This window comes from Truncatella angustata, assembly GCF_020726525.1.
Source record: "Truncatella angustata strain MPI-SDFR-AT-0073 chromosome Unknown BKA67scaffold_8, whole genome shotgun sequence".
Lineage (NCBI taxonomy): Eukaryota > Fungi > Ascomycota > Sordariomycetes > Amphisphaeriales > Sporocadaceae > Truncatella > Truncatella angustata.
Window position 1 is genome coordinate 421,648 of NW_025763388.1, and position 14,956 is coordinate 436,603.

Here is a 14,956-nt window from a genome sequence, read left to right on the forward strand (position 1 = left end):
GATTCATCGCATCTACCGTACTTTTTGCGCCATCCAGAATGCCACCAGCCTTATGCGCCATCTGCAAGACAGAGCGCGCTCTCATAAAGCGGCCCAAGAATCACCAGAAACTCTGCAAGACCTGCTTCATTCAGATATTTGAAGATGAGACTCATCACACAATAACTTCCTCCAAGCTTTTCTTTCGTGGCGAGAAAGTAGCCATAGGAGCTTCCGGAGGGAAAGATTCCACAGTACTGGCATCTGTGCTCAAGACGTTAAACGAACGACACGACTATGGCCTGGACCTGGTTTTGTTGAGTATAGACGAAGGTATCAAAGGCTACCGGGATGATTCACTGGAGACGGTCAAGCGCAATGCCCTACAGTACGAGATGCCTTTAAAGATTGTAGGATATGACGAGCTTTATGGCTGGACCATGGACCAGGTCGTGTCCACCATAGGCAAGAAGGGGAACTGCACATACTGTGGCGTTTTTAGAAGGCAGGCTCTTGACCGAGGAGCGAAAATGCTGGGCATCAAACATGTTGTCACGGGCCACAATGCAGATGACGTAGCAGAGACTGTTTTGATGAATCTCCTGAGAGGAGACCTGTCACGTCTTTCCAGGAGTACGAGTATTGTCACCGGTAACGACGCAAGTGAGGTGAAGAGGAGCAAACCATTAAAATACGCTTACGAGAAGGAGATTGTGTTATATGCGCACCACAAGAAGCTTGATTACTTCAGCACCGAGTGCATATACAGTCCAGAAGCTTTCCGAGGTAGTGCAAGGGCTCTCATCAAGAATCTCGAGAAAGTACGGCCAAGCTCAATCTTAGATGTCGTTCGAAGTGGAGAGGACATGGCACGGCTCGTTCCAGGACAAACAACGGATGCCTGTGGTTGCAAGAGCAAGCAAGTTGCAGAAGCTAAAGCAGCAGAGGAAGAAAGCGTTGGTGGCTGTGGCTCGGCAGACGGTCGGAGCGCAGGTGGCGCGATGGCTGTCATGGAGAAACAACTGCGAGAGAACGAAAAGGCTGTTGGTGAGGGTCTTGAGACCGAGGTGACCACCCCCAAAGCTACAGCTCAACGGCACGACCGGAAAAAGAAGGGCGATCATGCCGTAGTCGACAATGGCATCAGCGTTCCAATTAGACCGAAGCAGACACTCGGAACGTGCGAGAGATGTGGTTACATGTCAAGCCAGAAGTTGTGCCAGGCATGTATGCTTCTGGAAGGCTTGAACAAGAACAGGCCTGAGATTAGCATATAGAAGGCAACAAAGGACAAATTTTAAATATCAATGATACCCGTGCCAATGGCCATTTTTGTATGCTGGCATGGCCCATGATTTGACAAATGAAGTTGTTGATAAATGCTGTCTTCGTAGGCTTTTGTACAATGGTTGCCCTGGATGCATCTGCGCTGCCAATCGACTGTTCTTTCTACCCTGCCATTGCCACTTCTCATCTACGACATGCGCTTTTCGACCTGCAGGGAAGTTAGTATATGTGGCTGCTTGAATCTTCACATTGTCGCTGTGACGTACCCTCCATGGGTTATTCAACTCGAAGCCAATCGGCGCTATCGGGTTGTCCGACTGTCCTCTTAGGAAACCTGTGATCCTTCGGTCGCGGTCCATCATTTGCTATTTCACGCGAGTTAGCCTTTGTCGAAGCCCTCGCGTCCGCCCCGTAAGGAGAAACCATACTCTGTCCCACTGATCAATGGATCGTCGCTGTCGCTTGCCTCCGTTTTGCATGTGCTTGATCTTGTTCAGGCCGGCGCCGGTGACACCGAACATCTGTATCTCTCAGTAAGGTGGTCCCTCAATTGTCTTCGTGGGAGAGAGCGCTCACGGCTAGGATGATTCCATAGGGAATCAGGGCTTCGAAAGGGACAGGCATTGCGGCGGTTGTTGGTCGCGACTATATTTTGAGATCAGTCAATTAAAGAAGCGTGAGGAGGCCGCTACAGAACGGGGAGAAACCACCTACTCAATGCCTATCGAGGTTGTTATCACAAATTGGTCGCGAGTGTCTACAGCACGGTGCTCGTCAATTGACGTCCTTCCATTGGAGTTCCGAGATTGGAGCTTGGGTCTTGCCTCAGGCCGAAAGCGTGCATAGGATGTTCCATTAAGTTGTGCAAAGGTCATGTGCAACCGGCCGGTCTCCTTTTCCGCCCCCCGCGAAAGGGTCAATGCTCGGCTGTGGATGCTCTCAGTGGGTACTTCCCCTAGATAGTACCTAAGGTACGAGCCAATTAGCACCTTCCGTGCCACCAACAGCAAGTGAACTGCGCAAGCGTTCAGCAGCCACGCCAGGATAGACGTGAACCGTCTCGAAACTGTGTTCGCCTCTTGACGCATCGGACATTTGCCAATGTAATACTGTTTTCACGCGCCAAATTCCTTGAGGCGCCTGCCACTTCTGATATTCTTTCCTAATCACGGCTGTACGCCACTTTTTTGCGCGTTCAGTCGCTGTCCAGCTCCCTAGCCCACTGAGGTCCCAATGCCTATCGCACCCCGTCGTCGGCAACGGTCATTCATTCATTCATTCATGCAACTTTAACCGCGTCCTTCGAAACTCAAGTTAGTCCAAGTCGTGCGACATTCGCGATAGATATGCGACAAGGCGACCACCAACGAAGAGCGTGCGCATCGACGAGCTTGCCCTGGCCGCAACTGACCAAACTTGCCCATACCTCCCACCAAGACCCATTCTCCACCACCTAGACCAAGCACACCTGGCGACATGGCCAACGCCCAGGCAGCTCAAGACGAGCTCCAACAAAGTGTTATCCTCTCGGAAGAGGACGCCGAGTACGAGGAAGACGATGCGCCTGACGCCATGGATGTCGACGCTCCCTCAGCCGGCGAACCTGTCACGAAGATCAAAGTAGAGCTCTCGGACCACGCCCCCAAGGCGCAAATCCTCCCACAACAAGAATATGAAGAGGATGACGCAGAGGGCGAGAGCATAGATGAGACTCAACAAGTCCACGCAGATCAGGTGCCAGATATTGAGCCTGGAGATGCAGATGAAGACCCAGATGCAGAAGGGGAACCAAGTGAGAACAATGACCAACGTCACGCTGATGATGGCAGCGAAAGCCAGAACGGAAGCGACCATGACGAAGATGCTGGGTTTGATGAAGATGCCGAAGGTGAAGATGACGATATGATGCAACCGGATCCAAATGCCGTCCTCAGCGGCGATGACGAGGACGAGGATGAGGAGGACGAAGCCGAAGGTGTTGGTGCTGTCAAAATCAAGCCTGGTGAAACCGATGAGGACGAGAGTGAGGTTGAGGAGGATGCGAGCTTTGCCTCTGGCGGCAGTGATCAAGAATCTGTCGACGAATGGGAAGCTGAAGCTGAAATTGAGGAGGATGACGAAGAGGAAGAGTCAGAAGTTGAAGCGACTAACCTTTGTATGTTCTGTAAGAAAGACGAAGAGAACGATCCCGGCGAAGACTTCGAGTCGTTCCTTGCGTGCAAAGGTTGTGGTGAACATGGTAAGCTCTAAAGCTCCACTTTGATGCCGGCCATGGCTAACGTTTTGTCTGTAGCTCATCAGCAATGTGCTCACGATGCGGATGCATACGACGATAAGTCCAGTAAGTTTAAAGTGCGCATGAAACGGAAGGGGAAGTGAACTGACACGGTGACGCAGGAAGCGCCGGCTGGAAATGTCCTGAATGCAACGGCGGATCTTCTGAATCAGAGTCTGAAGCTGGTTCGTTACCTGACAACGCAGAGCCGAATAGGGAGGCCCAACCAGACGAGGTGTCACCAGCAGCTTCTCGACGCTCGACAGCGTCCAAGATTGCCCGCGAGCTACTTCCCACAAGACTGAACGGACCCGACTCTCATTCAGTATTCAGCCAACTTGTCATCGATGAGGATCCTATGGATGGTTCTAGGGTATTGCGAAAACGCAAAACTTCGTCCGCTGATGTGGAGGCCGACGCTCACGACAATCCTGAAGAAACTATGTCTCTTCGAAAACGCCAAAAGAACACGTCGGACGAGTCTAATGACGATGCGAACGAAGATTCTGCCAACAGCACCGATGAAGATACCAGACCCCGGTCATCACGTTCGCTCAGACTCAAGATTTCGAATTCAACTGGTCGATGCACCGTATTGAAGCAGTCCCGAAATGTGCTTTTGCTGAGGATGCGAGTCGCTCCTGCGGAACTTCAGCAAATTCTCTCAAAGGAACCACAACCGCGCAAACGTTCTGGCCGCTCTGGTCGATCCGCCCGCTCAATTGCGAGAACAAACGCTGCAGCCACAGAGCCGCCAATGCCATCACTGATGCCCTCCAGCTACACTCAGCCATTTTATTCATTTTATGATAAGGAAACGGATGAGTTGAAGGGAAAGCCTTACGGAGGTATTCTTACCGAACCCGAAGCCGACACGTCCAAAACTCTGCCCACGAAAGACGATAGGAGGCGATTTGACGAGGCAAAGCAAAAGGCCGACGAAGAGTGGCGCGCGCGCATCCTGGCAATGCAAGCCGAAATGGAGGCTGTCCCGATCAAGAAGTCCAGGAAACCCTCCAGTGGACCCGCAAGTCAAATCGAGTGTATCGAGTTCGGCGGCTGGGAAATCGACACTTGGTACGCTGCACCATATCCAGAGGAATACAGCCGTAATCGTGTGCTGTATATATGTGAGTTCTGTTTGAAGTACATGAACTCCGACTACGTAGCATGGAGGCATAAGCTCAAATGCCCTGCCAAGCACCCACCAGGCGATGAGATCTACCGACAAGGGTCTGTCTCCTTTTTCGAGGTCGACGGCAGGAAGAACCCGGTTTATTGTCAAAATCTATGTCTGCTCGCCAAACTCTTTCTCGGGTCCAAGACACTCTACTATGATGTCGAGCCATTTCTTTTCTACGTCTTGTGCGAGTACGACGACATGGGTTATCACTTCGTCGGCTACTTTTCAAAAGAGAAGCGTGCCAGCAGCCAAAACAACGTCAGCTGTATCCTCACCCTCCCAATCCACCAGCGAAAAGGATACGGCAACCTCTTGATTGATTTCTCCTACCTTCTTACTCGGGCGGAAGAGAAGACGGGTTCGCCGGAGAAGCCATTGTCAGACATGGGTCTGGTGTCTTACCGCAATTACTGGAGGTTGATAATGTGCAAGTACCTTTTGGAGCACATGCCTGAGGAGAGACATACTGGGAAGGGCTTGAGTATAAGGCAAATCTCCGACGATACGGGCATGATGCCGGACGATGTCATATCTGCCCTTGAAGGATTGCGCTGTCTGGTCCGGGATCCGCAGACAAAACTTTACGCCTTCCGAGTAGATCTTCCATTTTGCCGCGAATACGTAGCCAAGTGGGAAGCGAAGAATTATGTAAAGCTCAACGACAAGGCCTTGACCTGGACACCCTATGTCATGGGTCGCAGTAACGCTACGAACTTTGAGTTGGGACCGGCGATTACTGCGATTGCCCCCCGAGAGGAAGACGAGGAGGAAAACAAGGCGGTCCAAATACTTGCCAAAAGCGGGATCGCCGCTGGGGATTTTGCGGTTCCAGAGGAAAGCATTCTCAAGCCTATAGCACCGGTCGAATCAACAGTGCTCGAATCAACGGAACCCAATGACATTGTCATTGATGAGCCAATGGAAGATATCAAGCCAGACGACGTGGACAAGGAGAACAATCACATGCAGATTGAGGTACGATCACACCAGTCTGCTGCAGTTTCTGCTGCAACTGAAGCAGAGGATGACTGGCATACGGCTTACATCAATATCCCGCCCGTTCGGTTTGAAGTGTTCCCACCAGTCAACCCCAAACGCCCAAACCCATCACGTATAAACTCGACCATTACAAGACCGGTGCTGCAGCGAGCTCCAGCATCGGCTCCACGTCCAAGAGCTAAGAGGCGGCCTACCGGCACCAGGAAGTCGGCCTCGCGACCTAAAGCTAGCGGGACTCGACGGAAGACGGGCGGCACAGGGCGTGGACCCGGACGTTGGCCCAAGGGGACAAAAAAGAGTGACTATGGGAATGCTGATAGTGGTCCGGGACTTCCGCCATCCTGGCTTCAACGTAAACAAGCTGCTGCTGCCGCTGCCGCTGAGAGAGGCGACGCAGAAATAGGAGACACAGTTCTGGTCAAGCAGGCGAGGGGCAAAGGCGCGAAAAGTCAGGAGGCCGAGACCTTGGCTACTCGATTCGAGGTCAAAGACGATGCCGAGTCGAGCGGTAGCGATGCCGAGGACAGTGCAGACGACAAAGACGCAGACATGGTGATGGGAGAGAACGACGACGAGGAAGAGGAAGACGAGGATGAGGATGAGGATGCGGAAGGGGAAGATGAGTAGTACAGCTCCTCACCTCCCTGAATGTTGCTTCGATCCTAGGCTTTTGTTTTGTTTTGGGACGATGGGAATTGTACAGCGAGTTTTCCATTAGCTAGAGAGCCGGCGTTCTCTTACATGGTGCTTGAGCATTAAATAGCCAAGCTGAAGGGTTTGGCGTTATCAGGTCTCGTAGGATTAGATCGATACCTCTCTACGCGTGTTAATAGGCAATGAATTGAGACGACGCAGTGTACGATGGCGAATTCGTTTGTCTACATTGTTTTGATTGAGGCATGTTTTAGTCATAGACGATGGGGTGAATATATAGTTGCCTCCAACAAGATATGAAAGACAGTGGGGACCTGAGACGGCCACTATACAGTAGTATGCATTCTCGCATTCTCGCATTCTCTCTTACGAAACAGGCAGTCTGCCGTGTGCCTAACAAATACGACCGACATGAATCGTACAAGTTGAGCACAAGGGAAGGGGGGGGGGGACATTCGCATGCAGATTACGTCAATAGTTCCTACCAAGAGTGGCTTAGCCCCAAGGTCGTCGTCAGAATGGCCACTGACTGAGATCTGGGCTGAGCTGCAGCGTTGGAAGTACTACCTGCAGCCGTAGTGGACATGGCAGGCCGAGACTCTCGAGTTGGAAATTGTTGCACGAAAGCAGGCGCTGCGAAATGTGTGGACAATTCGTCAAGACCAGACCTTTGATAGTTATACCGTAGTATGGTAGCTTATTTCAGAGAATATTCAATATTCTCTCACAGGAAGGTTTCACCACAGGAACTTAGAATATCAAACCTTGAAATGAAAAGCTTCCAGCTGGACGTCGCTTTGTTCTTCAGCGCTGGATTTGTACTGCCAAGCCTGGATTTCACGGTCTAATTAACTCTTTCAGTGGACACTTTGGGGGAGCCTTGCTCGGCTGGGCTGCAGCCGGCCCCTCGCCCAACCTCATCATCGCATGAATCGCATGAGCTGCCCGTCTGTCAATGCTCCATTCGCCTTACCCAGAGTTACACTTGTCGGCCGCGACACCGTCAATTTCAAAGCGCCGCCTCATAGCCTCAGGCGTGCACGATTTTCTTCTCACACACAACAAAACAACCATCGTCGACAGCGATCTGGGGTCACTCTGTTTAGTGGTGTTTTTGTCCAGTAATTGAATCACCAAGCACCAAGCGCAAGTGCCAGTGCCAGTGCAAGTACCACTACCCTCACCAGTTGTTGGAAACTCCGAGCTATCCACAGGCTGGATTTGCGACGTTTAATTGCGCCCGCCGATAATCGTCATATCTCAAGGGGATCTGCCGACAACGAACGTGCACCGTAGTGTGCGTTTCGCAACGACCAACAACTCCCTACACATTCTGAGCACCTACATATTATTGCATAACGTCAATCAATACCGTCAACATGTCGAAGGTGATGCGAAGTGTCAAGAATGTGACCAAGGGTTACTCCAGCGTCCAGGTCAAGGTGCGCGAAGGTATGCTCATGCTCATGCTCATGCTCATGCTCGAACCCCCAGCCCAAGCTCAAGCTCAAGCTCTTCCGGTCACCAGTTGCCGCTCGACTTTCGACAGGAGACCAACAGACTGATCAACTTCACAGCGACAAGTAATGACCCATGGGGCCCCACGGGAACTCAGATGAGCGAGATTGCTCAGCTGACATACAATTCGTATGCAGAGGCGCTACAATACCTCCCAGAGACACGGCCTGTTCTGACAATGATGCTAGATCAACCGAGTTTTATGACATCGTCGATATGATCGACAAGCGCCTCAACGACAAGGGCAAAAACTGGCGACACGTCCTGAAGGCATTGAAGGTTCTCGACTACTGTCTGCACGAAGGCTCCGAACTGGTCGTGACGTGGGCCCGCAAGAACGTCTACATCATCAAGACCCTGCGCGAGTTCCAATACGTCGACGAGGATGGCCGAGACGTCGGACAGAATGGTAAGCAGTGCTCATCTTCTTCGCTTCATCGACACCTGTATGGCTGACGACACTGGATGTGAATAGTGCGCGTGGCCGCGAAAGAACTGAGTGCTCTGTTACTTGACGAGGAACGACTACGGACAGAGAGAAGCGATCGCAAGACGTGGAAGTCCCGGGTCACCGGCATCGAGGAATTTGCACCCGAAGGCAGCGTCCCACCACCCTCCCAGAGACGTCCTCGCAGACAAATGAGCGATGAAGACGATACTGAGTACAAGTTGGCGCTCGAGGCAAGCAGATACCAAGAAGAGGAAGACAGAAGGAGACGGGAGGAGGGTCGCACCAGCACCAACGACAATGACGATGACTTGGCCAAGGCCATCAAGCTCAGCAAAGAAGAGGATGAGCGGAGAAAGCGGGAATTGGAAGAGAGCAACGCTCAGTCTCTGTTCGACGATGACCCTTTCCCGTCCACGAGCCAGCAGCCTCAGCCTACCGGGTTCAATATGGGATACCAACAGGGCAATAATGTTGACTGGTTTGGTAATCCCACACAGAACCCCGTGGCAACGCAGCCGACCGGATACAATTTCAACAATGCGCCAAACCAACAGTATACTGGCTTCCAGAACACAGGATATCAAAATGGTTTCGGTGTACAGCAGACAGGCATGTACGACCCCTACGGTCAGCAGCAACAGCAACAGCAACAGCAGCCCCAGCAGCCCCAGCAACAGCAATTCATGCCCCAGCCCACCGGCTTCAACAACCCTTACGCGCAACAATCACAGTTCCAAGCGCAGCCCACAGCTTCGCCATCTGAACCTGTCGCCCAGTCCGGCAGTAACAACCCCTTTGGCCGTGCTCAGAGCACGTCTCCAGCTCCTATCATGTCCATGAAGACGGGCTCCAACAACCCCTTCGCCTCAGGTTTCGGACAGCCTCCACCGGCCCAACGAGCGCCTGCCATGCCGAGCATGCCCACCCTGAACCAACTTCAACCAATCCCCGAGCCCAAGTCTCTTCAGACATTCACACCGCCTCCTCAGCCCACCTTCCAGCAACCACAGCAGATCGCACAGCCACAGAGAGAGCTTACGGAACACGAGGCCAAACTCAACCAGCTTCTCGCTGGAGGCGAAGGATTGGATACGTTTGGCAACACTGGCAACCTGCGTATCCCGGCTCAACATACCGCACCGGGTACCTTCGTGAACTCTGCTGGCTCAGGTCTCAATAGACTAACGGCCGAGGCAACCGGAAACAACCCATTCCTCCGGCAGCAATTCACCGGTATGCCTCAAGCCACCTATCAACAACAACAAATGCCGGCGGCTACTGGCCCGGCTAATATGGGCATGAATGGATATGGCGGCCAGCAGAGTGCCAATCCGTTCGCAAGGCAGCAACAAACCAACCAGCAGCAGGGGCAGGATCTGATTCAGTTTTAAACCGCGAAAGCGTGACATATTTCTACTTTTTGTTGGCGAATCATTCACCGATAGGCTAGGCTTTGGGTGGCTCCGCTTGCTTGTGGATGAACGTTTGTGTTGGCCTACCACACTTCAGAGTCATGGCGTTTAGGCTACTGTCAATAACTAGCCGTATCTATTTTTTTTCTTACCATTTTGCTATTCTGAAACCATGACATTTCATAGGTTTCTACTCGCAAATATAATGTGACGCAAGTGCTGACTTCTAGTCTCGTAAAAAGGGGGAGGGAGGGAATTCATAGCATGGAGGTCGTCCCCCAGCTTATAGATATTCGTCCCAGGCACCATACCTTCTGAATACACCATAAATATCTGAGCGCAGTCGTAAATAATGCTGCCCTCCCCAAAATGCATATCATATTACACAGCTATGAGATTTAAATATTCGTATGTCTTCGACTAATTATTCTTGGTTTGTTTTCCACATTTAACATTGGTGTATGACGTCCTATGTCACACGTCTCGTCGATCGACATACGGGCTGCCCCAAAAGAACAGTCCCTAGGTATTGAGACCGTGGTGGAACTGCCGATAGTGATCCCACGCGCCACTAAGCACCGCATAGACATGTGCGCTCACAACAGCCTTGATGACGGTCTTGCCTTATAAGTGGTGCCATGGATAGTTTATCTCTTGTGGCCTGCTGAAACCTAAGAAGGAACGAGTTCTAGCTCAAGAAATGGGGAGCAACACCGCCCGGTTGTTCTGCCCGGTCACAATTGGTCAAACCCGCTGATTTGAGCAAATATGTCATTATTCGTGTACCGTATTGGTCAAGGTTCCCAAGTCAACACTCAAGAAGTCCTCGAGCCTGGATCAAATCTTCAGGCCTTGCTCCTCAGCATCCTGTAAGATAGAGCTACCACGGGGCTTCGCAGCTTGTCGAGTCTATCCAGGTGCTTCGGGAGAAGTACTCGGACAACGCTTCGAACGACTTCGTAGGGGGAATACTGCAGAAACCCACATGGTAGTACTATAGAGCTAACATTACATATTTTCTATCAACCCTCCGTCTTTCATTATTCTCCCGTGCTTAATACGACTCAGATTCTTGCCATCGACTAGTTTTCGAGTGAAGAAGATGGCTTGGCATATGAAACGGACGCGAACTAAGCGTGCGAGAGGCACTCGTACATCGAAGGGTAATCAATGTACATACCAATCGAGCTTTGTTAAGATATCCCATATCTCAACCCTCACAAAGGCCCGGAAAAGGACGTGACCTACATACTGGGAATGCAGTGGATATGCTGAAGGAATCAGTTTCAGCACCAAACGCGAACGATCATTCTGATCTGTGATTATTGAGAAGAAGTTCAAGCAACCACGAAGGAACATCTGTTTTGTTGCCTGCGAATTCAAACGTTTCTTCAAAATGTAGGGTGTCACTTGAGCAGCGAGCTCGATGTGGTCCTAGAACAGCTGTTCACCACATATGATGAGTGTAGCCCAGATGACATGTTCCATTGACAGTATCGAAATCAAGGAAGTTGAAATGTCTTGTGTTGCAAAAATGAGCAATATTCCTAGGCCAAGTGAACGTCTATGCCTGTTTTTAGAGCATTGCCAACAATGCATAGTAAATTGTTTGTTTGTCAGTGCTAAACGTGCCGGGTGAACTGAGAATTCAATAACTTATAAGCGAATCTAACAGTTGAACATGCAGCCGAGTGGCTTACAGATTGGAGCACAATAGCTAGCAGCTTCCGAAACTTCCAAGGGAATGGACTAGAATAATAAGAGTTTCTTAGTTATCCGGATGATCGATGCGGATCATGACCTTAGCAAAATGCTTCTTCTCTTTCAATCGCCTATAGGCATCCTTGGCCTCTGCCAGCTCAAATACCACATCATCCACGACCGGCTCGATGCCCTTCTCGTCGATGTAACGCACAAGTTCGCGAAGCTGGGCTCGACTTCCTCCAAGCAGCCCTCGGACAATGCAAGTGTGCAGTAATGCAGCGAAGAGCGGGACTGGCGCGCCGACCTCTGCTACTTGTCCTATGACCGCGACGAGCCCGTCTACTCGCACGGCTGCCAAAGACTGTGGAAGAGTTTGGTCGCCGCCAATATCGACTACTATATCGAATCCTCTCCCACCAGGCGTCAAACCCCGTGCCTCTTTTCCCCAGTCCGAATTCTCGCGATAGTTTACCGTATGTGCGGCCCCGAGTGACCGAAGGCGGTTCCCTTTATCTTCCGTCGACGTGGTCGCGACAACGGTAATGCCAGCGGCCGCCGCGAGCTGCAGCGTGGCTACGCTCACGCCGCCCGTTCCCTGGACGAGAATCCAGGTGCCTGGTCCGGCTTCCTGACCTCTGAGCCCGAAGAGTATGTTCCATGCCGTCAGCCAGGTGCACGTCAGTGTGGACGCTGGCAGTGGTCCCAGGGTCTTGGGCGCCTGCACGAGCGCTGCCTCGGAAAAGACAGCCCGGGAACGTAATGTCCCGTCGGTTCCCTGGCCCAGCATGGCAGAGACGTCTGCTATGCTCGATTGTGCATCATCACCGCTGGATTCAACAAGCTTCGGCGCGAAATACGTGACAACTCGGTCGCCTGGTCGGAAGTCCCGGACTGATGAGCCCACCGCCTCGACGATTCCGGCTCCGTCGCAGCCAGGGACAATCGGAGGTGTAATGGGCCCGTTCACGCCCTGTCTAGTATATCAGCACGCTATATGGATAACTGCAGTCTGAGAAGACTTACCCCGGGTCCTGCGATCACTATCTCGCGATAGTTCAAGCTAGCTGCCTGTATTTTGACCAAGACGTCGTGCAAGCCGAGCTCGTCTGTGGATGGGATGCTGACATTCTCCTGGTATTTGAGTGAGGTCTCGAATCCCTCCTGACTGTTAAGAATCCATTGCCGTGCCATCCTCTGATTTTTAATTATAACTAGCGTGAAAGGCTTCTGTATCATATACGTTGAAAGTCTACGATGGGACAGATCCAACGTTGAAAATACTAATGATGGGTTCCATCTATATATGCGTCTCAGCAAGTCAAAATACCAATATCACTCATACATGTTCCATCTATAACACATTTGTCAGAAGCCTGTACCTAAAATTGAATATCCTTTTACAGAATAGACTGGTGATCAGGGGTTGTTTCGATTCAAGCTGTCAACCTCTTCAGCTATTGACTATAAGAGTTGAACTTTCCCTAATTCGGCTCGGCACGACTTGTCTAGCCAATCGTTCATTCGCATATGGGGTCTGACTGCTTGGTACTTTACTAATCCCTATGAAATTGATTTTCCTAATCCGGTATAACGTGGCGGGTCCATGATCTCACCTCGGTCATATATGATATACATCACCTCTTAACAAGGGCAATCTCACGCCTGTCGTCTTCAAATTGATTTTCCGCATACAGAAAGCCCAACATGAGCTCGACACAGTTCTTGTTTCTGAATGCGACCGGCACGTCGGAGTTGTCCCACTTGGACGCAAAGCAGATGAGGGCCCACATAACGAGGACCAATTTCGCAAAGAGGCGCAAGCGAATACATGGTGACTTTGAAGCCAAGGCAGCCGAGACGAGTTCAAGCTACAACCCAGCCGTCTGGAAGGCAGCCAAGCCAGCGAGCCGGAGCACACGCAGTTGCGGTGACGACGTGCCGGCCCTACCGCTCACCGCGCAGCTTGCAGAGCAATACTGTTACGCACAGTTCCGTACGTATGCACCTCCGGGGGACGGTCTTATGAAGGGGACGCCAACTTGCTGAAAAGTAACCCCCCATCAAAATAGTGTCCGGACTCTGGTCGCTCGTCTTCCAGGACGGGCGTGACTATCCCACCAACGCGGACGAGGCGGCGTGGATCGCGCTCCTGGTCTCCGAGCCCGCGCTCCTCGAGTCGTCCATGGCAGTGGGGGCGCGCCACTGGTCGCCGGATGCCTCGTTCCAGAGACAGGCCGAGGCGCACTGGTCGCGGGCCGCTGGCCTCGTCGCCCGGCGCATCGGCTCCGGCGCTGCCGCCCACGTGGACGCCGTGCTCGGTGCTGTGCTGACCATGGCGTTCGGGGAGCGCCTGAGGTGCGACGGCGAGGCCTGGGCTGTCCATATCGACGGGGCGGCACAGCTGATCCGAGAGAGGCGCTCCCGCGGCGTCGGGGGGCTGCCATCGTGGTTTTACGACCTGCTCATCCTGTCGGTTAAGTCCGCTCCAAACTGGGGCTGAGCCCCTCGCAGCTGACTTTTGTGCCAGTGACTCGACCAACGATCTGCTCGGGTTCCCGCGATTCTACCACCGGAAGCTGGCCGACGAGGCCAGCGCTTACGGCCACCGGCCGCTCTCCGACGTGGCGGATATCTGCGACGGCCTCTCTAGGCTCCTGTGGTCGCTAGACGCGCACCGCAAGGACCAGCCAGGTCCAATCTCCGCGGGAGAAGAAGTCGAGATCACCACCACCAAACTGCTGAGCCAGGCCCGGGCCCTCCGGGCGCACGCCGGCCCGCACATCCGCGCCACGTCCTGGACGGTGGAGCTGATCCTCCACCTGTCCCGGGGCCAAGAGCCAGGAGCCGCCGACCTCGAGCCGGCCGCGGGGGAGCTGAGGGAGGCGCTGTGCGGGCTCCGACACCAGCCCTGCTCGTACATGAACCTGACGTCCTGCACGCTCATGATCGGGGCCCTCGCGGCGGGGGCGGGGACGCCGACGCGGGCCTGGTTCGTGGGGGCGCTGGGGGGCGCGGTGCGTGCGTTGCGGTCGCGCGGCTGGGACGCGCCGCTGGATATCCTTGAGGGGGGCTTCGTGACCCATCCTCTCTTCCAGGCGCGCTTCAGGTCCTTGTGGAAGGAACTAGACCGATGACGTATAGGAGTCTTGGTTGGTCACATCTAATAAGAATGACCGAGAAAAGCTCTTGATCACGCATGTGATGGTGAAGCACCAGATGATATGATATGATCGATATGTTTTCCAGTACCATTGTACGTCGCACGTTATGCCAAAGACCCCCCCTCTTCGAATACTGGGTATAGAAAGAACGTATATACAACTTCCTCTCTTCACACTATCCTTCAAAAAAAAAAACCCTTATTGAGATGTGACATCACATATCCTTTTCACCTCCTGCGCGCTCCTCCTTGGCTTGCCACTGCAGCTGCCGCCATTCTCTCCTTGCCTTTCCATTTTGTAGCAGGGCTCGCTGGCTCGTCGTCTTCTCGAAGA

The 14,956-nt window shown here is 52.6% G+C and overlaps 6 protein-coding genes across 6 annotated transcripts; 4 read left to right on the forward strand and 2 right to left on the reverse strand.

The window, feature by feature from the left end:
* Positions 1–38: 38 nt before the first annotated feature.
* Positions 39–1,256, forward strand: BKA67DRAFT_662237 (uncharacterized protein; the record flags this gene model as incomplete). Its single annotated transcript, XM_046107957.1, has 1 exon — positions 39–1,256. One exon carries the CDS (start codon positions 39–41, stop codon positions 1,254–1,256), a length of 1,218 nt encoding a protein of 405 aa, XP_045953960.1.
* Positions 1,257–1,453: 197 nt separating this feature from the next.
* On the reverse strand, positions 1,454–1,890 carry BKA67DRAFT_662238 (uncharacterized protein; the record flags this gene model as incomplete). Its single annotated transcript, XM_046107958.1, has 4 exons — positions 1,454–1,474; positions 1,533–1,631; positions 1,695–1,787; positions 1,843–1,890. 4 exons carry the CDS (start codon positions 1,888–1,890, stop codon positions 1,454–1,456), a joined length of 261 nt encoding a protein of 86 aa, XP_045953961.1.
* A 361-nt stretch (positions 1,891–2,251) lies between these two features.
* BKA67DRAFT_610183 (uncharacterized protein) lies at positions 2,252–6,782 on the forward strand. The gene is made up of 3 exons (XM_046105387.1): positions 2,252–3,505; positions 3,560–3,607; positions 3,664–6,782. The coding sequence occupies exons 1-3, from the start codon at positions 2,743–2,745 to the stop codon at positions 6,348–6,350; spliced, it is 3,498 nt and encodes a 1,165-aa protein (XP_045953962.1). The 5' UTR covers positions 2,252–2,742; the 3' UTR covers positions 6,351–6,782.
* Positions 6,783–7,629: 847 nt separating this feature from the next.
* On the forward strand, positions 7,630–9,838 carry BKA67DRAFT_387423 (uncharacterized protein). Its single transcript, XM_046096594.1, has 4 exons — positions 7,630–7,829; positions 7,955–8,024; positions 8,084–8,304; positions 8,371–9,838. Exons 1-4 carry the CDS (start codon positions 7,757–7,759, stop codon positions 9,735–9,737), a joined length of 1,731 nt encoding a protein of 576 aa, XP_045953963.1. The 5' UTR covers positions 7,630–7,756; the 3' UTR covers positions 9,738–9,838.
* A 1,688-nt stretch (positions 9,839–11,526) lies between these two features.
* Positions 11,527–12,653, reverse strand: BKA67DRAFT_662241 (putative zinc-containing alcohol dehydrogenase; the record flags this gene model as incomplete). The annotated part of the gene is made up of 2 exons (XM_046107959.1): positions 11,527–12,432; positions 12,486–12,653. The coding sequence occupies 2 exons, from the start codon at positions 12,651–12,653 to the stop codon at positions 11,527–11,529; spliced, it is 1,074 nt and encodes a 357-aa protein (XP_045953964.1).
* A 303-nt stretch (positions 12,654–12,956) lies between these two features.
* BKA67DRAFT_682656 (uncharacterized protein) lies at positions 12,957–14,870 on the forward strand. Its single transcript, XM_046108956.1, has 3 exons — positions 12,957–13,455; positions 13,532–13,931; positions 13,990–14,870. The coding sequence occupies exons 1-3, from the start codon at positions 13,167–13,169 to the stop codon at positions 14,594–14,596; spliced, it is 1,296 nt and encodes a 431-aa protein (XP_045953965.1). The 5' UTR covers positions 12,957–13,166; the 3' UTR covers positions 14,597–14,870.
* The last annotated feature ends 86 nt before the right edge of the window (positions 14,871–14,956 follow it).